The following is a 27892-nucleotide window of genomic DNA, read 5'->3' as shown; positions in this document are numbered from 1 at the left end:
CCGGCGCCAACCTCTCGGGGAGCTGTGTGCTCGTCGGCCAGGAACCATCCCCGACGGAAATTCCTGACGCGAACATAGTCTTTGCTTGTACGTTATTGTGCTCTTGTGTTTGTTATGTTATCGGTTCATGGTATGTTTTTAACTTTCTTTTTGTTGCTAACCTATAATTATGCGGGTATAAGGGAATGATGAGCATGTTATGAAGGCACTGGCAAACCATCCTTTGGCAGCACAAAGTTTGTTTGAGGATGATTCTCTTCAGTTGCTCTTTCAGATGGTTGCAGATGGCTCTTTGACAGTCTTTTTTCAAGGTAAGCAGGGCTTGGTTCTGCTGCACAGCATTCAGCTTCATAGACATGCTATGCAGGTAGATACATTGCACGTATTGCCTTCCCTAGCTGTAAAGACAGAGTTGGATAGCAACATTTTCCGGTCAAAATCTTAAATTAGTTTTACAACCGGTAATTTAGATTTTGTTTGCGCTAAGTTGTGGTTAACTTTAAAAGCGGATTTGAAAACGTTTTCTTTTGGGGTAAATCCAGATTGGAAGACATTTCCAAATCGAGAGTAATACTGGATAGAAAAATTGTTTATGTTCCAGTTGTCACTGATGTGAGACTTCCCATTTTTTTTCGTTTTTCTTGGTTCATTGGTGGCTGAGAAACTGACTCTAATATTAGGCGAGATGTCCAAAAGAAACCATCCACATCCTCCTTTTACCTTGAAGAAATAAATTATTTAGGTAATATGTGCGTGTAAGTTTATCTGATAAACTAAAAATAGAAAAATAATAAGTGTGTTGTAGACCTATTTGACTGAACTGTATAAGGACAAAGAGGAAGAGGAGGCCAACGGCAACAAGAGAGAAAATGAGAGATTTAATTTTGAAGTGTGTATTGTATCATCGCCTTATGCCTTTATTTATAGTAGTATGATAGGGAGAATTTTTATGATTACATATCTTAATAGGTAATCAACTCCTAATAGGTAACTACAAGATACTCCTAGATATACTAGGATTTACACAATCACAATCCTAATCCGATAGGACTGCAACCCTATGTAAATACTCAAACAAAACGTCGCATCAGGTCTTCAGCAAATGGGGTAGAACAGTTGATGAAGTCGTTGGCATACAGAGTGAACGTGAGTCTCAGATACAATAAACGTAAGTATGCATTGGTAGTAAAACTCACAAAACCTCTCTATGGTAAAACCCAAGGTATGAGGAAAATCCATAGACTAAGGAGAAAAGTGAGAAGTATGCATAATGTCTAAAACAAACGTCAAACGGGATGAAAGTAGTGAACTCAACGGAGTATGATCATCCTAGGATGGGTGCCTTGTTAAAACCTCGTTAGGTAGCAAAAATCTAGTGGAAAAAATGCTCCTAATCGTAGGAAAAATAGTACATTAAGATCAAGTGAGTATGCTTCAAGATACTCCCCTAAGTTAGACATAACTTACAAATGAGACTACAAGCGATTCAATTCAGATAATTTACGCATACCGATTCCTTGGACAAGCTTCTGAAAAGTAGACTTGGGCAGTGACTTTGTGAAGAGATCGGCCACGTTGTCTTGGGAACGGATTTGCTTGACTTCAATGTTCTGATGTTGTTGTTGCTGGTGAGAATAAAAGAATTTCGGCGCTATGTGCTTGGTCTTGTCTCCCTTGATGTATCATTTCTTTAACTGCTCGATACATGCTGCATTGTCTTCAAAGATCGTTGTAGAAAGGTCAACGACTGAAGAAAGACCACTAGTGTTTCGAATATGTTCCATAACTGCTCTCAGCTAAAAACACTCTCGCAAGGCTTCATTCAGGACGAGAATCTCAGCATGGTTCGAAGAAGTTGCAACTAGCGTTTGCTTGGTAGAACTCCAAGATATAGCAGTATCTCCAATGGTAAAGACAAAAACCGTTTGAGAATGTGCCCTATGAGGGTCAGACAAATAACCAACATTTGTGTAACCAACGAGGCGCGAATCAACCCGAGGATCGAGAGGAGCAACGTCTTCTCTCATGGATTTGTGGGTGTAAAACAAGCCCAAATATGTTGTACCCTTAAGGTAGCGGAAAACGTCTTTAACACCATTCCAGTATCTGCTTGTAGGCGCATTGTTATATCTAGCCAAAAGATTAATAGTGAAGGAGATGTCGAGTCTAGTGCATTAAGCCAAGTACAATAAAGCACCAATTGCACTTAGGCATGGAACTTCAGGCTCCAAAATCTCTTCCTCACCCTCCTTCGGACGGAAGGGATATCGTTTAGCATTTAAAGTTCGAACGACCATAGAAGCACTTGAGGGCTTCGCTTTATCCTTATTAAAACGACGCAACACCTTCTAGGTGTAGTTCGATCGATGTACTAGGATTCCATCCGAACAATGCTCGATCTTCAGGCCGAGACAATATCGAGTTTTCCTAAGATCTTTCTTCTCAAATTCCTATTTCAAGTGCACTGCAATTTCCTTAAGCTATGCAAAAGTTCCAATAAGGTTCATGTCGTCGACATAAACTACAACGATTGCAAATCCAGAATATAACTTCTTAATGAACACGCACGGGCATAGTTCGTTGTTCACATAATCCTGACTTGTCAAATACTCACTTAGACGGTTATACCACATCCCCCCGGATTGTTTCAATCCGTAAAGTGACCTCCTCAATCTAATCGAGAGAGTGTTGCATGGTCTAGAATTATTTGAACCAGCCAATGGAAGTCCTTCTGGAACTTTCATGTACATTTCCGTATCTAGATCCCCATAAAGATACGCGGTTACCACGTCCATAAGTTGCATATTCAGATTTTTGGAAACTACCAAACTGATACGGTAGCGGAACGTTATGATGTCCATTAAGTGGGAATATGTCAGATAGGATTTTTAAGATTTTTACCACCTGCAAAAGTATGAATAAAAACACTTCAAAATACTTGCAAGATAACAAGGTAGTTGTAGTATAAACGGCTCAAATAAGGTCGTTTTCTGCATGGATTGAATGAATAATATGTATTTAAACTAATTCTTAGCTAAATATTTGAAAACAAAGATTGAAAAAGTTGATTTTGAATTTAAAAATAATAAAAACGAATTTAATATAAAGACAATTAAATAGATCAACAAAGTAAAGAAAGCAAAAGAAAACGGTTTTGGAAAACAATTTAAACACTAGGGTTCTGCCGTCACCATTAACAATCCTATGCAAATTTACCAATTACTTATGAATTTCCACATACATGCTTTTAAGGTTAGGTTTCCCTAATGCATATTTTCTTCATGATGTTCAAGCGAAAACGTATATCTAACATGCAACCCATCTGTGATGTTCAGATCAAATATAAACATGCAAGACTCATTAAGTTTTGTGAAAACCATTTGAAAAACCATGCAATCCTTAAAAGCGTGATGTTCGCCTTAAGTGAACTTACAATTACTAATCACAAGAAGCCCTCCTCAATTTCAGGGTGATGTTCCAACAGAAATTATATCAAATTACTTGTCTAAAAATCCTAATGGTCGCGAATCACTTAGACAATTAGATAGTTTAATCGCGGTAATTAATAATTCAAAGCAAGCATGCATCCATTCATAAGCATATTAATAAAATCACATATTCATGCTAAAGCTCGTGGCTTCGCCCTAGCAAAAGAAATTAGTTATGAACAATCATAATAAAAACTAAAGAAAATATATTAAATAGAAAAAATAATGAAAACACCTTATAGGTAAAAAGTAGGTCTCCAAAATAATGCGTCTCCCCCTGATCTAATGGCTAAAAAGTCTTATTTATACTACTATCAAATAAAATCCTACCTAGAAAAGGTCTTAGAATAAAACTAGGAAACATAATAAAATAATAAAACAGAAAATAAAAGGTTTCCTATTTAAACTGAAATTCGGAGTTCTCAGAAAATTAGTCTTTTGACTGACCAAATAAACTTTGATTTGGTCCTAAAAGGTCTCTTTTGAAAGCTTGAAACGTCATCTACAAATCCTCAGAAGGAATATTCCTCAAAATATACTATCTTGACCTCCAAAATCCCCAAAACGTCCAGAAACGTCAATCCGGGAAAGCTGCGCGCTGGGTCTTCTTTTCATCGCCACGGTCAAATGGCTTGGTAGAAAAATCTGGAATTTTGATACAATCCTCTTGAAAGATTCACGAACATCCTCCAATTGGAATCACACCAAAATTAATCCGTTTGATCACCTTTCTCCAGAGGAAGTCAAATGTCCTATATTAAAAATACATAACAAAGTATCAAAATTCACCAAAATAAACTAATAAATTATAATTAAGAATAGGGTAAAATATATGGTATAATATCGACTCATCAACGTCTTCTTTGCAATCAATCTCAGGGCGTTGAGAGAAGCCTTGCCCTACGAGGCGTGCTTTGTATCGTACTATTTTTTTTTTCCTCGTATCTTACTATTTCATTCTTCTCATTATGCTTCCTCAAGAAAACCCATTTGTAGCCCCAACACCTTACGTTTTGCTAGTGAATCAAGTTTGACCTGGATTGCTTGTTTCCAGTTTGACCAATCCATTCTACGTCGACATTTATCAATGGACCGTGGTTCAATGTCATCGCTAAACATGATGTCGGAAGCAACGGTATACACGAATGCATCATCGACTATCATCTAATTCGGATTCCAAACCTCATCCAAAACTGCGTAATGGACCGAAATATCACGATTATAGGAGGTCATCATGTTTCATAAAACATCACTGTAATCTAGAATAACCTTATACGTTGGAACGAATGAGTAAGCAATGGTTGGATTCATACTAGGTTCACTAGTTTGTGCCAATTTCCTCTTTCGGGTTGTGAATCCTTTGAACTAGGAGGCCTAACATGCTTTAGGGTAGGAGCAAGTGATTGGCTAGCCACCAGTGTACCCTACCGTGTGGCAGGTGCGGCCACCCCACCCTTGGGGATGGTTCGGCCTTCCATGGTGATGTTACGGCGTACGATTGGGAGTATTCTACGACAATTCGCGGCATTCTATAGAAACATTAGTGATCTTATCTCCCCCTAACGACGGGAAGATTGTCTCATCAAAGTGACAATCCGTAAAACGTGCGGTAAAGAGATCTCATGTCAATGGCTCTAAGTAGCATATAATTGATGGCAAATCATAACAAACATAGATTCTCATTTTTCTCTGAGGACCCATTTTGGTACGTAGTGGCAGCGCTATTGGCACATAGACTGCACATCCAAACACATGTAAATGCGAGATGTTAGGCTCGTATCCAATAACCAACTATAACAGTGAATGGGGTTGGGTAATGGTGGGCCTCAAGCGGATCAATATAGTTACATGCAATATTGCATGACCCCAGGCATATACCGGCAAGTTGGTTCTCATAACCAAAGTCCAAGCTATCATTTAAAGGCACTTTATGAAAGTTTATGCCAGACCGTTTTAGGTGTGAACATGGGGTACAAGGTGTTCAACTTCAATCCTAACAGACATGCAATAATCGTCAAAGGTCTGTGACGTAAACTTTCCAGCATTATCCAGTCGAATTGACTTGATCGGATAATTGGGGTGGTGAGCCCTAAGCTTAATAATTTATGCTAGGAGTTTCACAAATGCAGCATTGCGTGTGGACAGTAAGCAGACATGTGACCATCGTGTCGATGCATTAACCAACACCATAAAATATCTAAATGGTCCGCACATTGGTTGGATATGTCCACAAATATCCCTTTGAATCCTCTGAAGAAATTTAGGGGGGGTCGTGAATAATCTTGGTAATTGAAGGTTAAGTGTTCAACTTCCCCAGGGAACATGCTTTGCAAAACGGATGGCTGGGATAAGATTTCAAGTGATGTCCATGAGATGCTTTGAGGATATGGCGCATAATATCTCGTCCAGGTTGTCCTATTCGATCATGCCAAAGCAGTAAAGTGTCTGGAACCCAGCGATAGGGCTGGCCACATAGTGTGTACTTCATCCTGACAACATTCCATAAGCCGAAAAATCACTTATAGTCCATAAGTGGGAGTGCCCACATCCCATAACTCATTCAACTCGTCAATCAGTAGACGCATGTATACATCAATATCTTTACCAGGACTGCGCGGTCCTGGTATTAATAGAGACAACAACAAATTTGGTTGCTTCATGCACATCAAGGGCGGTAAATTGTAAACAGAAAGCACCACAGGCCATGTGCTATGGTCATGCCTCATTTTCGCAAAAGGATTAAATCCATCACTGGCCAACCCTAATATGACATTTCGAATTTCTGACGCAAAATCCGGATATAAATTATCCAAATGCTTCAATGCTGGAGAATCTGAAGGATGCCTCATAAACTTATCCTTAGGACATTTCAATTGCGTGCCACCTCATATGTTCAACCGTATGCTTCGACATAAAAAATCGTTGCAATTGTGGTTTTAAAGGAAAATACCACATAACCTTAGCTGCGATCTTTTTTCTCAAGCTATCCTCTGCGTTGGTAATTTTATATCTTGATTCACCACAAACTGAGCACACGGTCAACTTCGAAGTATCTTTCCAATAGATCATGCAATCATTGGGACATGCATCAATTTTCACATACGTCAGACCCAAGTCATTTATAAGTTTTTTTGCCTTATTACAGGATTCCGGAAAACAATCCCCTTTAGGCGACATTCTTTTAATTAACTCCAGTAAAGTGGTGAACATCTCGTTTGGCATTCCCGCTAAACACTTGATCTAATATAGTCTTACAACTGCTTCCAATTCCTTAAACTTTTTACATCCTGGCCATAAATCTTGATCTGCCTCTTCAAGCAACCTAAAAAAAGTCTCCACCTCTTATGAATGCCCATCCCCAATAGGGGGTTCAGTAGACGGCCCAACACCTTCATCTGTTAATGGTTGGACAAATACATCATTAAGAAAATCATGCATACTAGCCACCTCATCTCCTGTTTCTTCTTCTCTGATTGCCATATTTTGCTTTCCAATGTTTTTCTCACCATGATGTCGCCACCAATATTTTGCTTTCCAATGTTTTTCTCACCATGATGTCGCCACCAAGCGTTTTTATAATCTTTATCCATATCATACAATATGAGATGTTCAACAACGGTGTTCCTAACAAAAGTATATCGATTACAACATCTTTTGCAAGGACATCTAAACTTATCAGGGCCAACACCATTTGCAACTGCTTGGTCCAAAAACAAATTAATTCCAGCTGTATAAGCTTCCAAATTTCGAGTTATCGTCAACCAACTCCTGTCCATGTTTTACCACTTTACGAGGACAAAATATTACGTTGACACTAAGATGCCTACAATCTTTCAATCTCTATCATGTAGGCATAACTATTAGAATTTTCAATTTCTATCTTTCAACCCTCGAACTATATCACAATTGCAATCTTTTAATTTTCAACACCTATTATAGTAAAAAAAATTAAAATAACAACAAAAAGTTATCAAAATTATGCTCATCTAATCCATTTTAGTAAATAACAACCAAAAGTTATCAAAGTTATCAAAATAACAACAAAAACAAATTAAAATAACAACAAATTAAAATAACAATTAGAGTGCAAAACAAATTAATTTAGCATAATATATTCTTATATTACTAAATATTATAAGTTTATGTTATATTTAATATGTCAATTTCACATAAACGCTTATAACTATTATTCATTTCCATTTTCTCATAACAATTCAAGTGACAAAATTAATTAATTTGACTAAATATTTATTAATTTAACAAAAATAGTAGAAATTTATCTAACTACTTAAATTAGAACTTTTAAATAAATAAACTTGTGTATTATACAATTTAAAAATTAAAGAATTTAGTGATAGAAACCTGAATTATGGAAGAATTCCGTCGTCGATCAAATCTTTATGTACTCAACCAGCTCAAATAAATTCCCTACAAAAATAAATTGTACATAAAAATTAAACATAAGTGGAGAAAATAAAAATATTAGAAGAAAGAAACACTTATTGTTGTGAAGACGGAACAAATGAAGTAGGAAGAACAAATAAGAAAGGTGCAAGAGAGAAAACAAGGGGAGGGTTTGAAATTGGAAGAACAAATAAGAAAAATGCAAGAGAGGAAGAAAAAAACACGGGGGTGAGTATATAAAGATCATCATTATGTTGCTTACAACCGACACCGGGTTTTAGAATATTTAAAAAAAAACTAAAATCTATGTCGCTCAGAACCGACGCACGCTTTAAAATATTTAAAAACAATAAGGACAAGTTTGTGTGGTGTCGAAATAAGGACAAGTTTGCATCGGTTAAAACCGACGTGTCCCTGACAGACTTGACAGTCGTAGCAGGTGGCCTCGAAATAGGACAAGTTTGCGTCGGTTCAAACCGACGTGAGCCTGACATGTCAGTGCACTTGGATGTGGCGTCAGAATAAGGAAACTTTTGCGTCGGTTAAAACCGACACCAACACTGACTGAAAAAGCTCTTCCAATCGTTTGTCCCTACACTCATACTTTATGTCGCTTAAAAGCGACACCAGTATTTAAAATATTACAATGTATGTGTATGTCGGTTTAAAAGCGACACCAGTATTTTATGACGGTTATAAGCGACAGTAAATCCGACGTCATGTTTAGTTAGTGTCGCAACTATCTTATTCGCTACTATATTAGATTAAACCGACACCATCCACTGACACTATAAGGTCCTTTTGTAGTAGTGTAGGTTGGAATTGTAAAGGGGTAAATTATGTATGAGTATGTTGTTCGTGCCACATTTTACCCATTTGATGGTTTGCTCAAGAAATGCCATCCATAAGTAGAGGAAGAAATATCTTGCATGGAAATCTAGTTTTAACAAATGCCATATACTATTTTTGGGTATTATAGATAAAAGAGATTTTCTGGGTTTGTTGGATGGGTTGCTCAACAGACAAACTAACTTCTTTTGCTTACAGGCAAGACTCCGACATTCTGAAACTGTGGCTCAATCTGATGTGGATGAGGCATTAAGGCTGATGCATATGTCGAAGTTCTCTTTGTACTCAGATGATCGCCAGAATCTGGCCGGGGGATCCTGTCGGTGATATCTATTCAATGCTGCGAGATGAGTCTGAGACAACTGGCAAGCTGGATGCGAGCTATGCACATGCACTAACTTTTATTTCTAGGAAGGTTAGTGTTTGCAACTCAACTTTGCCAAGCATCTTGTGGTCGATGTTCAGATAAATGACCGAATGCCAACCTATATAAGTGGATCTAATGCCGAAATAACTGCACTGCTTATCATGTCAAACAACTAGTACAAACTTGGAAGTGATAAGAACATAATCATATAAATCAGAGTAGTAGAAATTCAAAATATATCTCAAAAATGGAATGTTTGCTTTGAACAGGGATACAGTGAATCCCAACTTGCAAATGTAATAATATCTTCAACCAGTAAATTTCATAATTGGAACTGTTTAATCTTGCAACCTTTATTTGAAGATCATCCATGCAAAAAATTTATTCGAATGAGGAATCATGTAGTCATCCAAATATATGAATAAATCAACGGTGTAGGTACCAAATATCATATTCATGATAAACTGTTAATTTGTTTTGATACATTTAGATGACTTACGGTTTACTTTGCCTCGGATGTAATTAAGGTTTACTTTGCCGTTGTTGCATCTGTAATTAAGCTTTAATGATTTATTAGATAATCCAAGACACATGATTTACAGGCGCTTGTTGCTCCAAACCAAATTGTTGTGAGATAGATGCACATGTAACTTGGCTGTTTTAAAGGAAATAATTTCACAAAAAGTTAAACAAGAAAGAAAAAGGAAGTTCCTGAAGTTAGAACTTTGTAAAACTTGGTAAAACTTTGCCTTAAAAGCTTGCAACAATTTGTCAGGCTTAGACCTGTAAACGGGTCGGATTTATTAGGTTTGGGTTGAGTTCAATCCGACCCGTTAAGTTAACAGGTCACCTGAACCCGACCCGTTAAGTTAACAGATCATCCATTTCACCCGTTAACAATTATTATTATTATTATTATTATTTGCACAGAGTTTATTTTTTGTTGTTAAGACTTTACTGAAATTACTAAAACATCATCAACTAACGGATGCTAACATGTTGACCCAAAGTGACCCGTTATTTAACGGGTTCACCTATTAACGACCCGACCTGTTAAGCATCCACTTAAATACTAATATTAACGGATTGGATCAGGTTAACAGATCGGATCCAAAATGCCGGGTCTAGTCAGGCTCCAAACTTTGAATAGGAGTGGATTCCAGCTGCAAATTCAGTTGGCTCAATTGCTCATCATACACCCCTCTTTTCCTTCTCAACGCCATTATCCATTAGTGAGCCAAATGTGTGTACGACCACCCAAAAATGGCTCATAAATAAACAACCAAGGCCAAATGCCTGTTTTCCTTAAAGCAAAAAGTTGAGATTTTTACCAAAGTTGATTTTGCGCAGGTAATGCATTCTTCTCCTAATGCTCATTGTTTCATAAATATATATGATAATACTCAAGAAATGAAATACGACTTGAAGAATAAATGATATTTTCAAGTTAAATTATAGGAGACTTAAAAATGAGGAATAGCTGATATCAGATCATATGAGTAAAGTTCATAGATAGCTCCCAACATAACCTTAATCCAAAGCAAATTGGTCCTTTTTGCATGTGGATTTACTACTTTTATAAACAAAGCTAACTACACGCACTAGTCGGCACCAAGGTCCAAAATCACACATTTATTCTTCATCTTTATTCAATCCTGAGCCGAACTAGCGCAAGTCGAATCATTCTTGGACGAACCATTCTCAACATCCACCTCAATGCCACACTCTTTCCATAGGCTACCTCGGAAAAGCTTAAACTCCGGGTCATCAGGCCCGCCAAAAAGGCTTAGCTGCCATCAAAAGAGAGAGATAGATGCAACACTTGTTAATATTTATGTAGAAACAGATGATCTAGCATCTGTTTTCCATTCCAAAGATTGACAAGACCAACACAAGAAGCAGAACAAGATAGCACATAGACTTTTTTTTTTTTTTTTTCAATCGAGCAACTGAAAGTACCTCAACAACCGCCCGAAGCAACCACTGGCATTGGTCATCAGAAATGCCACGACCAATTGCACTTGGACGAAAATTTGAATGATAAAAGACCGTAGAACCTCCGTTTGGATATCTCACCGCAACCTCGTCACAGGCACTAGGACCTAACTCATAGAAATATTACATGTTATTAGCTAGTTACAATAATTACGTGTTAGATAGCGAGAAAATTATTATTATTCTAGGCATTGAAGCCCCAAAAAGCACAAGCAGCGTACAAAACTAAATTACAATGGCGCCGTTTATACTTACTCCTTTTGCCAGATAAAGCAGAGTAAGTGGATTGGGGTACTGCAAATTAAGAAGAAAAAGCATAAATGACTATAAAAAAAAGATTGAAAGGCTGTTTCATTCTAATCAAACAAATCATCTCCCAGATTGACATATTATTTAAACAATCGAAATATCAGCGTAATTACTCACCAGTGGAAATGGAACTCGAACATGAACCCCTACGTGGACCCCAACGTGAACGGGAAGTATAATAACGAGCCATAATTTTGGTTCGAGAATTCGACAAGCCGTCCCAACTAAAAGTTTACAAATTAAAGTTTAGTTCCTGCGAGATAAGACAAAGGCTTACATACTGAAACAAAACGAGAATATAAATGGAAAAAGAAAACTGTTCCAAACGATTCAATCACGCGACAAAGACATGACATAATTAGATGCTAACCCTTACAGAATTAGATGCTAACCCTTAAATCTCAAAACTGATCGCAAGGACCGGCAATTACAATAGATATCAAACTCGCATCGCATGCTAACAATTTTAGTTAAAAACAATTTGGGGTACTCGGCGTGATCATCAAACTACTGGTGTAGGATTCCAGATATATCCCAAAACGTGTATGGCAAGAAAACCATAGCCCGCGGCTCAATTGGATTACTATGGAGTCCAAACCGATGAACGAAAGCTAACTTTAAGCGAGCATAAGACACAACAAGCTGCATAATCCAAAGTGAATACAAAAGATCGATCTTACTGAGGCTGAATTTAAATTGTCCACGCCCAATAATAAATCTTGTTATCCCATAAAGTATGAAACATACGAACGGTAAAAAATAAAAATAAAAACAACCCCAAATTAGGGTTCTGGGAATATATTTTTAAAATCCCCTGCCTCTGTGTATTTGTGAATTACATGTTAAACTCCCTAACCAACGGGTAAGCATTGAGATATTGAGATCCAAAGCAAACAGAAAGAAAAAATTTAGAAAAAAAAAATCATAACAATTAAAACAAACAAAGTAAGAGGTTGAATTTTGAATTTTCATACCCGCAGAGAAAGAATGAGCGAGGCTTCGGCTTTGGAGTTTTCCGCGGACATTGAACACAAACCCTAAGAGCAACTCCAGTGTAGGAGCCCTCCCCCCAGGCTATTCACTATTTAATCCACCCAATGAACAGTAATCGCCCTTAATAAATAGTGCATTCTCCTGGCAATTGTCTTTTGCATCTCCACCCCTGCACTGAATAGCCGGGGCAATTGGCAATAAAATATTAGTATTTTTTTTATTTATAAAATAATACAAAATCATTTTTAATTGTTTTCCTTTTTCTTTTTTCCTATTCCTTTTCCATTTCATTTTTCCAAACTCAACCGACAACCATTCTCTCATTTTTTTCCAGAACACTCTTCATGTTTCCTAGCCCTCTGTCTCTCCTTTCTCTCTCTCTCTCTCTCTCTCTCTCTCTCTCTCTCTCTCTCTCTCTCTACGACGCAACCCCCCTCATTTCTGAAACCTCTCTCTCTCTTTAATCTCTCTCATTCTCTTGCATGCATCATCAGATCACAATTTTGGTGCCGAAATCGCATGCTCCGAATCTTCCGTCAGCTCCTTCTCCTCCTCCACCGTGACCACCGCTGGAGCTGGAGAGGATGGGATAGTGGACGAGATCGGCGAGATGTTGGAGGAGTTCGAGGCTCGACAGAAAAAAAAAACATTAAAACAGGCTTCTGACGTCAGCTAACGTCAGACCCACCTCAGGCTCTCGGGCCGGCGAGAATCGACGGGCCTGGCGCTCGGGGGTGCTCGGGCTCCCTCGCCAGCCAACGCTGGACTTCCTCCCTCGGGCAATCAAGCCCTGTTCCAGAGCCTGTCCCTCGAGCAGGAGCTCCCGCTGGAGCTGCTCTAAGGTGAAAGGGGAAAAGGTTCCTCGGATTTTAAAGATAGTACTCTGTTTCATGGGCCAAGCGGGCCGGGCCGGTATCGGTATCCATAAAATATTATAAATTTTTCATTTTAAATTCTAACAGTTACGAGGAGATAATTAGGCAATATCGCATAGCACAAATAATCGTTTTTTGTAACAAGGATATTATCTACATTAAAGGCATGTGTGAGTGGGTTAAGTCTCCCACTCGGTTAATCATAATAGGCTAAACTGCTAATTTGCCTCCTGAACTATCACTTGGCTTTCGATAGAAGCATGTGCACAACATGTGAGAATAGTTCGGTCGTTTCATTCTTTAAAATAATTGAAAACTTTAGATTTTTAAAATATAAACATATGCAAATATGTGTGATTCTATAGCTTTTGTGTCTGAAAGTCTAGCGAAGTAACGTTATTTGTCCACAAAAGAGAGTCACGTGGTATACACGTGATAAGAGTTAACATTATTTTGGATGAAATCTATGAAAAATTAACGGTAGGGGGGAAATAGGCAAAAAAAAAAGTTTAAGTCCTTAATTTTCCAATTAAAAAGTTCAGGGAGGAAATCGAAAGTCAAGTGATAGTTTTGGGGGCAAATTGGCAGTTTAGCCTTAAAAGTTTCATCCTTTTAAAATTTAATGGATAAGTGAACACAGTTATGAGTATCAACCATTTATCCTCATTCATATTCAAATATAATATGGATAAGTGAACACGGTTATGAGTATCAACGCATGCCTGAATAACGTCTATAATGGCTGCCTTTATTACATTATGATTTATGTTTTTTGCTAGTGTCGAAGATGTCCGATCTCAGTTTTGTTACATGAATAGCGTCCATAATGGCTGCCTTCGTTACATTATGATTTGTTACATAAATAGTACATTGTACAATGAACCGGTTGATCACTGTACATTGTACAATGATCTCCAGTGATCAGTTTTGAGATTTAAGGGTTAGCATCTCCAGTGATCAATTTTAAATTTAAAATGCTTGTGGAATTCTCGAACCAGAATTATGGCTCGTTTTAGTTCTTCTAGTTCCCGTTCACGTTCGAGTTCCATTTCCACTGGTGAGTAATTACGCTAGGAATTCAATTGTTTAAATAATATGTCAATCTATGAGATGATTTGTTTGATCAGATTTGAAACAGTCTTTCAATCTTTTTTTATAGTCATTTATGTTTTTTCTTCTTAATTTGCAGTACCCCCAGTCCACTTACTCTGCTTTATCTGGCACAAGGAGTAAATATAAACGGCGCCCTTGTAATTTAGTTTTGTACGCTGCTTGTGCTTGTTGTTGGGGCTTCAATGCCTAGAATAATAATAATTTTCTCGCTATCTAATACATAATTATTGTAACTAGCTAATAACATGTAATATTTCTATGAGTTATGTCCTAGTGAGTGTGACAAGGTTGCCGTGAGATATCCAAACGAAGGTTCTATGGTTTTTTATCATTCAAATTTTCATGCAAGTGTAATGGGTCATGGCATTTCTGATGACCAATGCCAGTGGTTGCTTCGGGCGGTTGTTGAGGTACTTTCCGTTGCTCGATTGAAAAAAAAAAAAAAGTCTATGTGCTATCTTGTTCTACTTCTTGTGTTGGTCTTGTCAATCTTTGGAATGGAAAACAGATGCTAGATCATCTGTCTCTACATAAATATTGACAAGTGTTGCATCTATCTCTTTCTTTTCATGGCAGCTAAGCCTTTTTGGCGAGCCTAATGACCCGAAGTTTAAGCTTTTATGTGGTTTCCCAGACAACCTTGTCATCCTCTACACAACGTCACTGCCGAAGTCAGCCTTCCAGAAGATTGTCCGAGGAATTGATATGCCTAACTATCATATGCAATGCTTGTTGTTCTCATTTGGAAGTTATGTCAAACTCAGAGGAGTATCCAGAAGTATACTCACTTGATCTTAATGTACTCTTTTTCTCTACGATTAGGAGCATTTTTCCCTCTGGGTTTTTGCTAGCTAACTAGGTTTTAATGAGGCGCCCATCCTGGGCTGATCATACCATTGTGAGCTCTTCTACTTGCGTCCAAAAGACGTATAGTTTTGACTTAATGCAACTTTTCACTTTTCTCCTTTGTCTATGAGTTTTTCTCTTATCTTGGGTTTTACCATAGCGAGGTTTTGTGAGTTTTTTTATTTTATTTTATGCATTCTTCCGTTGATTTGAGACTCGCATTTGCTCATTGTGTCGACGACTTCATCAACTGTACTTACTTCATCGTTGAAGACCTGATGCGCCATTTACTTGAGTATTTACACACTCAAAGATGAGGGTTACAGTCCTATTAGATTAGGGATGTGATTGTGTAAATCCTAGTAGATCTTGGAATATCTCTTATATCCCTATTAGGAGTTGATTACGTATTAAGAGTTCTAATCCTAAAAGGATAAGGAACTAACCTTCCCTACTACTATAAATAAAGGCACAATAAGGTGTGTTTGTACCATACTTGATCAATCCCGAAACTAATGAGCACCGGTCAACGTTATACCGTCAAGGATCCACAAGAGTTTCCTCCAACCAGAAGGCCAATCACAGTGTGACACGTGTTGACATCAGAGGTCAATCATAGCGCGACACGTGTCAACATCAGAGGCCAATCACAGCACGACACGTGTCAAAGTCAGAACAAAGCTAGAAACTCTCTTCTATAAAAGGAGATCATTCTCTCACAATATTTCCTAATGTCATTTGTACTAAATCATTCACTAGTACTTACTAAAGGAGAGCTTGAACCTATGTACTTGTGTAAACCCTTCACAATTAATGAGAACTCCTCTACTCCATGGATGTAGCCAATCTAGGTGAACCACGTACATCTTGTGTTTGCTTCCCTGTCTCTATCCATTTACATACTTATCCACACTAGTGACCAGAACAATCTAGCGAAAGTCACAAACTTAATACTTTCTGTTGTACCAAAGTCCTCGCTGATTTTGTGCATCAACATTTGGCGCTGTATGTGGGAAACACACTTATTTATACTCTCTTCAGCTTTGTCAAGCTGGTTTCCACCATTCGTACACTCTCTTTTGACCATGCAAAGAAAGTCATAACACACAAAACGACACCCTCATCGCGCCTAGTGTAAGGCAGCGAAAGAAATTCATTATTCAAGCTAAAGTCGAAGAGTTTGAGGCTCAGAACAACAAAATAGCAATGAAGAACAAGGTCATCCAGGAGCAGTATGAGAAGCTCCATGAGGCTAGGCATACTCAAACACACGAGTTCATCACCCCCGTGGAAGTCAACTATCAACTGGGTGCCCCTCAACACCGAGGGGCACTTGCCTTCGACATGGGTATTCCTAACGAGGAGCAAGCTACTCATTGAAATGTCGATTAACATGAGACTTCTCTCAACCCAGCTGCTTCGACCCGAAGTATGAGAACTGGAGGAAGGCACGTTCTTGCAGAAGGAATGGAAAGATCAAGAGCCGTTTATCGTGACCGTCGAGACTTCCTAAGACAGCGTCGAGAAAATTTTATCCACATAGGCTCAAGGGTCAAAGACCCAAGAGTCATTGAAGAGCTCGGTCCTCTACCACAACGTAGGCCAACGCCTAATCCAAGAAAGGAACCACATGCTTTGGAGGGACAAGAAGGTGAAGGAGACTCGGGGGACTTCCAAACGACACATCTCGAAAGCCAGTACGGTGAATCTAAGAAAAAGCCACATGCCTTTGACTAAACTTCCATATTTCCAAGGGATGAGGAAAACTTGCGAATGAGAGTTCTAATGATGCCTGACTTCACTCATGACCCTTTTATCCTGCATCTCCTCGAAGAGATGAACATGCTAAAGGCTGAGCGTCATGCCCAAATCCCTGGATAAGATCAACCAAGGCCCGGCTCTCTTACAAAGATAATCCTTAGCACCCCTCTACAAGGAGAAACGAAACAAAAGATAGGCTTGCAATCTTATACTGGGAGGGAAAATCTGATTGAGCATATATACCTCTTTGAATAGACATGGCATACCGAAGACACAATGATGAGGAATGATTTCTCATATTCCCCCCAACTCTCTCTAGTGGAGCTCTTAATTGGTATTGTCGTATTCGACCTAATACTGTGGATTCCTTCGCTGAGCTAAGGAGACTTTTCGTGGCTCAACACATCTTCCAAGTTGATCGTGTACACTCCGCTGATGAGATATACACTATTCGTCAGAAATCAAATGAGTCATTACGTGAATATGCCGGTCACTTCTGCTATGAGTACTCTCTTTGTGCTGAGGTAGATGATAAAACAGCACTCAAGGCCTTCACGGTAGGCATGCATGAATGCTTCTTCAAGTACATGATGAATGCTAACACTTGGAAGACTTACTTTGAGGTAATGATGCAAGCTTACAATCATGCATTTGCCGAGGTAAGGACATACCAAGGGAATCCCCATATGGTTAACCCCTATCAACAAGTGGGAAATGGAAGTCAAGTTCTACCAAGTGAGGAGATCTTGGCCATTCAGACACCCATTACATCATCTCCTGCCTCATTTAGTTACTCATTTCTACCAAGTGAGGAGATCTTGGCCATTCAAACACCTATTGCATCCTCTCCTGCCTCATTTAGCTACTCGTTAAGTCACCAAACGTATTCGTCTCTTGGTAAGAGGAAGGATTTTACTCTCAGCAAGCTCATTACAACAAGAGGGATAAAAGTTTGTATCAAGACAACCAGGGGTGAACGTACCGTCGACTATTATGACTATGGGGCCAAGCCTCACCCTTTCAAAGTGGAAGACTAGGTACTGAAGGAAATGCTATTATAAGAAGGCATACACATTACAAATGTTTTAACCCTCAACCGCTTGAAATCTTTTGTCACACAAGCCATTCGGCAAATATTTAAAGAAGAGAGAATTCAGACAACTTCTTCTGAGTCTTTTGCATTCCTAGCATTGGAACACTTGATCTACGCTGACCTACCTCTATACTCCAACTCAGAGCTCCAACATGCGTACTTTGATACAAAGTAAGTGATACTAAGTGTTACAACCAACATGGTTCACATATCGAAAGCATGGATTCCTTCATGCATAGTAAAACATTCATAAGCATCACTCATATCAATCAACATAAACATCATACATTCCAATACATTCATACATAAACATCATACATTCCAATACATTCATACATAAATATCATACATTCCAACACATTCATACATAAGCCAACTGTGTTTCGAAAGGGTTTAACATACTTTGTGTCATTCGACACTTATTACAATGTGTCTCGGCACCTTGCCCTTATTCTCACCAACTAGGTGATGAAGGAACTCACCTTCGTGTCACAACCCAGGTGATGAAATGTACAACCCGTACTCTCCTTCATGCCACCAACCAGGTGATGAAATGTACAACATGTACTCTCCTTCATGCCACCGACCAGGTGATGAAATGTACAACTCGTACTCTAATATTATTTGGCAACTTGCCACTCTTATCACCAACCAGGTGAAGAAGAAACTCATCTTCATGCCACCAACCAGGTGATGAAATGTACATCTCGTACTTTAATATTATTTGGCAACTTGCCACTCTTATCACCAACTAGTTGAATAAGGAACTCATCTTTATGCCACCAACCAGGTGATGAAATGTACAACCTGTACTCTCCTTCATGCCACCAACCAGGTGATGAAATGTACAACCCGTACTCTAATATTATTTGGCAACTTGCCACTCTTATCACTAACCGGGTGAAGAAAGAACTCATCTTCGTGCCACCAACCAGGTTATGAAATGTGATGAACGGTGATGAAGGAACTTACCTTCGTACCACTAACCAAGTGATAAAAGCAACTCACTATTCATTCCACCAACTAGAAGACGAGTGGTACAACTTGTACATGTGAACTCCTAGCATTCACAAATAATAAAAAACCCTCAATCTTTACAATTCAACTAGGGGAGCACTTATGCCTAACAAGAGTTATAGTCACCAACAAAGTCTTATTGCAAGTTCAGTGCATGGTATACGAAGATCAAGCTCTTCAACCCTCTTGCATCTGCTCTAGACATTTCTTCTCTGTAACAATGCAAACACTACAACTCGTAGAAAGCTTCACACACTCTTAATTAAGACAGTTCGAAGCAAATTCAATTTATATGGTACATCCAAACCTTCGAATACTACAAGGTGTGGCTTGCATCACAATCTCGTGCTCAACAGTGTGGAAACAAAATTTGTATATGTTGTCTCTCTCACATTTTCAAATTTCCAGTTTTCCCAAAAAAAAAAGGAAATTAGGAAATTCAACAACTTCAACAAATGGAGGGCAACTACAATTCTCAAAAGCTTCACACACTCTTGATCAAGATAGTGTGAAGCAAAATCAATTTATGGTGCCAACAAAGCTTTATCAAAGGAGTTCAACCACAATTCTCAAAAGCTTCACACACTCTTGATCAAGATAGTGTGAAGCAAAATCAATTTATAGTGCCAACAAAAGCTTCAACAAATGGAGGACAACTACATATGCCAAAAGCTTCACACACTCTTGATCAAGATAGTGTAAAGCAAAATCAATTTATGGAACCCAACAAAGCTTCAACCTCAAAACTTCACTTACAAAGCTTCAAACTCAAAGCTTCACCTAAAAAGCTTCAACAAAAAAGCTTCACCTATAAAGCTTTAACACAAAAGCTTCACCTACAAAGCTTCAACCTCAAAGCTTCACCTAAAAAACTTTAACACAAGAGCTTCACCTACCAAGCTTCACTACAAAGCTTCAATCTCAAAGCTTCACCAACAAAAGCTTCAACAAATGGAAGGCAACTACAAATGTCAAAAGCTTCACACACTCTTGATCAAGATAGTGTGAAGCAAAATCAATTCATGGTACCCAACAAAACAAAGCTTCACCTACAAAGCTTCACCAACAAAAGCTTCAACAAATGGAGGGCAACTACAAGTGCCAAAAGCTTCACACATTCTTTATCAAGATAATGTGAAGCAAAATCAATTTACGGTACCCAATAAAGCTTCAACCTCAAAGCTTCACCTACAAAGCTTCAACACAAAAGGTTCACCTACCAAGCTTCACTACAAAGCTTCACCTACCAAGCTTCACTACAAAGCTTCAATATCAAAGCTTCACCAACAAAAGCTTCAACAAATGGAGGGCAACTACAAATGCTAAAAGTTTCACACACTCTTGATCAAGATAGTGTGAAGCAAAATCAATTCATGATACCCAACAAAGCTTCAACCTCAAAGCTTCATGAACAAAAGCTTCACCTACAAAACTTCAACCTCAAAGTTTCACCTAAAAAGCTTCAACACAAAAGTTTTATCAACAAAACTTCAACCTTAAAGCTTCACCTACAAAGCTTCAACCTCAAAGCTTCACCTAAAAAGCTTCAACACAAAAGCTTCACCTACCAAGCTTCATTACAAAGCTTCACCAACAAAAACTCCAACAAATGGAGGGCAACTACAAATTCCAAAAACTTCACACTCTTGATCAAGATAGTGTGAAGCAAAATCAATTTATGGTACCCAACAAAACTTCAACTTCAAAGCTTCACCTAAAAAGTTTCAACACAAAAGCTTCACCTACAAAGCTTCACCACAAAGCTTCACCAACAAAAGTTTCAACAAATGGAGGGCAACTACAAATGCCAAAAGCTTCACACTCTTGATCAAGATAGTGTGAAGCAAAATCAATTCATGGTACCCAATAAAGCTTCAACCTTAAAGCTTCACCAACAAAAGCTTCAACCTCAAAGCTTCACCTAAAAAACTTTAACACAAAACTTCAACCTCAAAGCTTCACCTAAAAAGTTTCAACACAAAAGCTTCACTTATAAAGCTTCACCTAAAAAGCTTCACCTACAAAGCTTCACCTACCAAGCTTTACCTACAAAGCTTCACCCACCAAGCTTCACTACAAAGCTTCACCAACAAAGCTTCAACAAATGGAGGGCAACTACAAATGCCAAAAGCTTCACACAATCTTGATCAAGATAGTGTGAAGCAAAATCAATTCATGATACCAAAAAAAAAAAAAAAAAGAGAGAGAAATACTTTTGAAAATTTGAAAATTAAAAAAAAAAATTCGAAAAAAAAAAGCCTAGGCCTCCCCTTCTTTGGGCCTAACAACTTTCATTACAAATATACATGAATGAGAAGTTTGGGCTACCACTTAGAAAGGAAAATAGTGAAGTTTGTTACTTTGGAAACTTAGCTACTAGCAAGACACCTCCTTCGTCAACTCCCTCGACCGGAGACTTAGCGGACTCCTACCATATGCTACTACACCTCGGTACTTGGAAGTTTCACGACTACTCAGTGACTTTGATCTTTCAAGTCTCCAACCGAGAAGTTTTTCTCACTCGAGAAATTAAGGGAGCACTACCTCAACCTACATGCTTCACTCATAAAGCTTCAACATACAAGTTTCTACAAAAGAAAAAATTCAAAGAACTTAGTGAAGGATGCCTTAGTGTATTTAACACAATACGCTGAATGAAGTAAAACTTATTTATTGATATCTCCAATAAATTACAGATACGTGCATACACATGAATCAAAACAAACAAACAAGAAGGGGCTTTCACAAAGGTTGCTCATGAGAAGTCTCAGCACTTGGCAAAGCCCCAGAAATAGGAGGTATCGAAGGGTGATCATTTAGTGCCTCAGTACTGAGCAGAGCCCCAGAAAGAAGAGACATCAGAGGTTGATCATTTGGAGCTTCAGTACGTGGTACAGCCCCAGAAGACGAATGCAATAAATGTCTTTCTCACAAACTCACAAACCTTTGATGATCACTTAAAATCTGACTCTCGGATTCCTGCAACTGGTCAAGCTTTCTCTTCATGTTTCTAGCATAGCTATGTGCGAGCCTGTGCAACTGTTTATTCTCGTGCTTGAGCCCTCTGATCTCCTGTTTGAGACTTACCACTTCAGCCGCCAATGATTCAATTTGGCAGGTTCGAGCAAATAGGCGTTGGGCCATATTAGACATAGAACCCGCACACTGAACATTGAGAGCTAGAGAATCCTTAACAGCCAACTCATCGGACCGTTTGGAAAGTAGTTTGTTATCTCTGGGAGTGAAAAGGTTCATGGCCACCACCGCAGCAGTCATATCATTCTTCATCATAGAGTCTCCAATGGTAAGGAGACCAGTAAGGGATAAGAAGGATAAGCGCCATATGTTGTCTTGAGGAGACATGGCTACCTCTTCCACCACATTCAAGTCTAAATGACAGTCGGATGGGCCAGACATTTTCAAAAATAATGAAGAAAAAATGAGGAACAGTAAATCTCAGAAATACAAAAATAAGGGAGGAATTCCTACAAGCAGTAACTCTCTGAACGTACTTCTTGAACACAATTGGTGCCCCTATAAAAGAAAGGGCAACAAGGCCATTTGTTCAAAAATCGAAGAGGCACCACTCTTCGGATTTTGAGAAGCAGATTTTCTTGGGTAAGATTTGTCGACAATCTCCACACGCAACATTAGCTCCTCAGGTACCACAGATAACTTTGCCAAAGATCTCTGACAAAGTTTAAACACATAAAATTTGAAGGTCTAGCTACCTTACTATTACCCACAAGGGTAAAGGAACAACACCACTACTTGATAACTGTAAAGTCCCTACCTCCATGCTCCGTGGCAAAGCAGACTGGCAAAAATGCCCAACCTTTACTCACATCCGAGAAAACATTCCCAACAGGATTGCTTGCTCAAAAATCGAAGAGGCACCGCTTTCCGAATCTCGAGAGCCAGATCCCCCAACACGATTGCTTGCTCAAAAATTGAAGAGGTACCACTATTCGAATCTTGATAGCCAGATCCCCCAACATGATTACTTGCTCAAAAATCGAAGAGGCACCGCTCTCCGAATCTCGGAAGTTAGACTCTCAACAGGATTGCTTGTTCAAAAATCGAAGAGGCAACGCTCTCTGAATTTCGAGAGCCAGATCTTTAACATATCTTCTTGCTCGAAAATCGAAGAGGCACCACTCTCCGAGCTTCAAGAGCTAGATTTCCTTGGATAAAACTTGTTTGCAATCTTCACACGCAACATCAACTTTCCGGATACCACAATCCACTTTTTCAAAGTGCTCTGACAAAGTTAAAACATGTAAAGCTTGCAACTCCCACTACATTGTTATGACCGAGAAAGGTAAATGAATAGCATTACTACTTGTTGTTAGGGAAATTCCTATATATGTCAACCTCCATCCTCCACAGCCAGGCAGACCTGCAAAAAATGCTCAACTCTTCCTCACATTCGAGAGGGCACTCCCAACGAAGTCTTTCGAAATACTCAGCTTCCTTCCCCCCGATAATACATCTACAAACAAGTCACGCCAAAGCAAGAGTATCTCATATCATCAGGGTTGAAAGCAAGAGTATCTCATATCATGCTTTTTCCCTGGCTTTTCATTTACCATTGCTCTTACCTGCAAGACAATGAGAAATAGAGCAATCAGTCAGCACTTGGAATCAATTTTCCAATCAGGAACTGACTACCTGGAACCCCTTGTCTGATTATTTACCTAGCATTGCTCTCGAGTACTCATCTTCAACATCTTGTGCTTCTAGAGAAGATACCATAAATGCCTAAGGAACAGATAGGGTAAGTGAAAAGGATACTATGAAGCATATGGAGACAAGCGCAACAGGACATGTGCCGATTCATCTATTACTTCTTCAAAAGGCAAAAGTATCCCATATCATCAAGGTCGAACGAACTCTTAATTTGATAGACTTGTTTTAACCCTCAAATTCTTGAGTCAGTCTTATAATCTGGAGGAAACCAGAAAACGGGAAAGGCTGTTGTGCTTGGGAAAGGCTGTTGTGCAGAATGATGTGCTTGGGAAAGGCTATTGGGCTTGGGAAAGGCTGTTGTGCAGCCTAGTTTACAAAGCAAGCTGCAAGCTTGCAGTTGAAAGCGGGCCGAGCTAGAGGAAGGCCTAGTAACGCAAAGGCTACTGGCGATGGGCCAAGGCACGAGAAGTCTAGCAAGTTTGCTGGCTTCTGGAACGGACAGAGGGCTCGTAGCCCATGCATCAGTGGACCCAAGCAGCAGGCTTGGTCCAATTTAAGCCTAAAAAAAAACAGTCTAGTCGCATACCCAAGCTTCAGGCTTGGTGTGTTTCGAGGCTGGGCTTAGCCGCAAAAATTTTCCCAAAAGTTTTTATTGTTTTTTTTTTCCGACAATCTTAGGGTTTGAAAAACCCTAATTGCTTCTAATTTCTTTCGATTCTTTGACTCACAAATTCCACATAGCAAAAATTGCGTAATGTATATATATTTTTTCATGCTTCATGGTTGTTTCAAATATCTTACTTTATTTTAAGCGTACCCGATTGGCAGAAACAACAAAAACCTTTGAATTTGTAGAAGATCCTTCTCGAAAAGCCGAAATTGCATCTCCAATGTGTTGTATCACGTTCAACATAGAAAAATTAAATTGAATCAATAACATGTAGATCAATTTAATAAAATACTAAATTAATCATAAAAACAATGATTAAAACATAATACTCTCCTGATTGAAGAATAAATTCTCTTGTTAGCGCAACATCAAGAGCGTGCTGATAACGGGAAATATAATAACTAAAACAAGCCATAATTCTGGTTCAAGAATTCCACAAGCCGTCCCAACTAAAAGTTTACAAATTAAAGTTTAGTTCCTGCGAGATAAGACAAAGGCTGGCTTACAGAAACAAAACGAGAATATAAATGGAAACAAAAAACTGTTCCAAGCGATTCAATCCCACCACAAAGACATGACAGAATTAGATGCTAACCCTTAAATCTCAAAACTGAGGCAATTACAATAGACATCAAACTCGCATGCTAACAATTTTAGTTAAAAACAATTTGGGGGCGTGATCATCAAACTACTGGGGTAGGATTCCAGATATATCCCAAAACGTTTATGACAAGAAAACCATAGCCCGGAGCTCATTTGGATTACTATGGAGTCCAAACTGATGAACGAAAGCTAACTTTAAGCGCGCATAAGACACAATAAGCTGCATAATCCAAAGTGAACACAAAAGATCGATCTTACTGAGGCTGAATTTAAATTGTCCACACCCAATAATAAATCTTGTTATCCCATAAAGTATAAAACATACGAACAGTAATAAAAAATAAAGTAAAAAAAAACCCAAATTAGGATTCTGGGAATATATGTTTAAAAGAAAAACTAATAAAAATGGTTTGAAAACTTTAAGTTTTAACGATAAGGACAAAATAAAGGATAAAGTGAATAGTATTATGATTGACTTTTTTAGTGTAAAAATATGATTTTTCGTTAAAGTGAATAGTACCGTAGACTTTTCGTTAAAACTCCCATGTTTAAATCCCCTGCCTCTGTCTATTTGTGAATTACATGTTAAATTCCCTAACCAACATGTAAGCAATGAGATATTGAGATCCAAAGCAAACAGAAAGCAAAAATTTAGAAAATTAAAAATCATAAAAATTAAAACAAACAAAGTAAGAGGTTGAATTTTGAATTTTTATAACCGCAGAGAAAGAATGAGCGAGGCTTCAGCTTTGGAGTTTGTTTCATGGGCCAAGCGGGCCGGGCCGGTATCCGTATCCATAAAATATTATAAATTTTTCATTTTAAATTCTAACTGTTACGAGGAGATAATTAGGCCATATCGCGTAAAACAAAGGGAAATTTTATTTGAACCCAGTTATCTTATATCTACATCCAACTACCAAGTTTTATCTACCAAACTTCCAAATTTACCCTTAAATAAATAAGAATAAGAAAATAAAATAAAATAAACATTGGTGTTTTTATCTGTACACCACATAACTCCAAAATTAGCACACCGGTGCACACCATAACTCCAAAATTGGCACACCGGTGCACTCCTCCATTATTTCCGGCAAAACCCACCCAAATAACAGCAAAATATTCTCTCGAGTTCATCAACGAGTCAGCTTGCTAGAAACCCTTATCAGCCCTCATTTATAATTTCAACATAAGTTTTCGGCTGATATGTTTGCTTGTTTGAACCATTATCTAGGAGTTGACTACTTGCATAAATTATTAAAACTAACAAGTCAGCTTGCTAGAAACTCTTGTTGCTATCTCTTTTAAATAGACACTGACATGGAAGCTTTTTTCTCATATTGCAGGAATTTGTTTCATGCCCAACGAATTGGTAAGAAGTTTTCTCTGCTGAAATTATAAATGAGGGCTGCTTAGGGTTTCATGCAACACGGGTTTTTAGCAAGCTTACTTGTTGATGAACTTAGGAGCATATTTTGTTGTCATTTGGGTGTGTTTCGAGGGAAATAATGGTGGAGTGGAGATGTGTGCCATTTTTTTGAGTTATTGGGTGTAGAGATAAAAACACCAATGTTTATTTTCTTTTATTTTCTTATTCTTATTTATTTAAGGGCAAACTTGAAAGTTTAGTAGAGAAAATTTTTTAGTTGGGGGTAGAGATAGGATAGTTGGGTCCAAATAAAATTTCTCTAACACAAATAATCATTTTTTGTAACAAGAATATTATCTACATTAAAGGCATGTGTGAGTGGGTTAAGTCTCACACTGGGTTAATCATAATAGGCTAAATTGCCAATTTGTCTCATGAACTATCACTTGACTTTCGATTTCCCCATGAACTTTTTAATTGGAAAATTAAGGACTTAAACTATTTTTTTTGGTCAATTTCCCCCTACCGTTAGTTTTTCATAGATTTTATCCAAATTAACGTTAACTTTTATCACGTGTACACCATGTGATTCTCCTTTGTGGACAAAAGCATCACTTCGCTAGACTTTTAGACACAAAAGTTATATAATCACAAATATTTGCATAGGTTTATATTTTAGAAATCTAAGGTTTTCAATTATTTTAAAGAGTGAAGCGACCAAACTACCCTCACATGTTGTGCACATGCTTCCATTTAACAAAAAATTGGATGGGATGAATGAAAAATTAACAGCAGGGGCAAATCGGCCAAAAAAATTAGTGAAGTCCTTAATTTTCCAATTAAAAAGTTCAAGGACAAATCGAAAATTAGGTGATAGTGGTTTATGGTCGAAACCCCAATCATATCTTGGATCAAGTGTCTGTTCCTCATTTTGGTAGGAATAGCATGGAGGCTGAGGAACTTGCTGACCATATCAAAGAAATCCATGCAAAAGTCAAGTCCGACTTGAGAGGGCCTACAACAACAACAAAAGAGCTGCTGATGCACATAGGCATCATGTGGAGTTCCAAGAAGGTGACTTGGTGATGGCTTATTTAAAAAAAAAAGGTTCCCCACAGACAACAAGTTGAAGAAAATTGAACTGCCAGAGGGAATGGAAATAAGTCCCATTTTCAACATCTCTGATCTATATTTGTTCCATGGCGAACCTGAGTTAGTTCCCACAGCCACAAAGTCCCGAAACTACTAATGTCCCTCATGCATATACTAATTCATTGGAAATCCTAGACAAACGTTCAACCTCTACTCGTCGAGGCACCTATGGACAATATCTTACTCGTTGGAAGAACCAACCCTGAGCGAAGCTACATGAATCAGAAAACAAGAACTGCGAGAAGATGATCATAACTTATGGGAATGAATTCACAATCCCAAACTCGATGACGAGTTTT

The 27892-nt window shown here is 38.3% G+C and overlaps 2 protein-coding genes across 2 annotated transcripts; both read right to left on the bottom strand.

The window, feature by feature from the left end:
* Positions 1-1796: 1796 nt before the first annotated feature.
* On the bottom strand, positions 1797-2297 carry LOC139189570 (secreted RxLR effector protein 161-like). Its single transcript, XM_070808551.1, has 2 exons — positions 2188-2297; positions 1797-2106 (listed from the first exon to the last, which is right to left on the bottom strand). Exons 1-2 carry the CDS (start codon positions 2295-2297, stop codon positions 1797-1799), a joined length of 420 nt encoding a protein of 139 aa, XP_070664652.1.
* Positions 2298-10578: 8281 nt separating this feature from the next.
* On the bottom strand, positions 10579-12479 carry LOC103449192 (uncharacterized). Its single transcript, XM_070808127.1, has 5 exons — positions 12387-12479; positions 11530-11636; positions 11359-11397; positions 11068-11210; positions 10579-10898 (listed from the first exon to the last, which is right to left on the bottom strand). The coding sequence occupies exons 2-5, from the start codon at positions 11600-11602 to the stop codon at positions 10758-10760; spliced, it is 396 nt and encodes a 131-aa protein (XP_070664228.1). The 5' UTR covers positions 11603-11636; positions 12387-12479; the 3' UTR covers positions 10579-10757.
* Between the last annotated feature and the right edge of the window lie 15413 nt (positions 12480-27892).

Source organism: Malus domestica, chromosome 11, assembly GCF_042453785.1.
Source record: "Malus domestica chromosome 11, GDT2T_hap1".
NCBI classification, from domain to species: domain Eukaryota; kingdom Viridiplantae; phylum Streptophyta; class Magnoliopsida; order Rosales; family Rosaceae; genus Malus; species Malus domestica.
The sequence above is the reverse complement of the archived record's forward strand: the minus strand, read 5'-3'. Positions and strand labels throughout refer to the sequence as shown.

What these genes read in the sequence shown, in the direction of transcription:
- LOC103449192 (XM_070808127.1), bottom strand. Translation starts at nt 11,602, where the DNA reads ATGGCTCGTTATTATACTTCCCGTTCACGTTGGGGTCCACGTAGGGGT. An exon ending in TGCTTTATCTGGCAAAAGGA is followed by an intron (nt 11,211 to 11,358) that starts GTAAGTATAAAC and finishes TCTATGAGTTAG; the next exon opens with GTCCTAGTGCCTGTGACGAG. An exon ending in TGCTTCGGGCGGTTGTTGAG is followed by an intron (nt 10,899 to 11,067) that starts GTACTTTCAGTT and finishes TTTTGATGGCAG; the next exon opens with CTAAGCCTTTTTGGCGGGCC.
- LOC139189570 (XM_070808551.1), bottom strand. Translation starts at nt 2,297, where the DNA reads ATGGTCGTTCGAACTTTAAATGCTAAACGATATCCCTTCCGTCCGAAG. An exon ending in AGTGCAATTGGTGCTTTATT is followed by an intron (nt 2,107 to 2,187) that starts GTACTTGGCTTA and finishes GCCTACAAGCAG; the next exon opens with ATACTGGAATGGTGTTAAAG.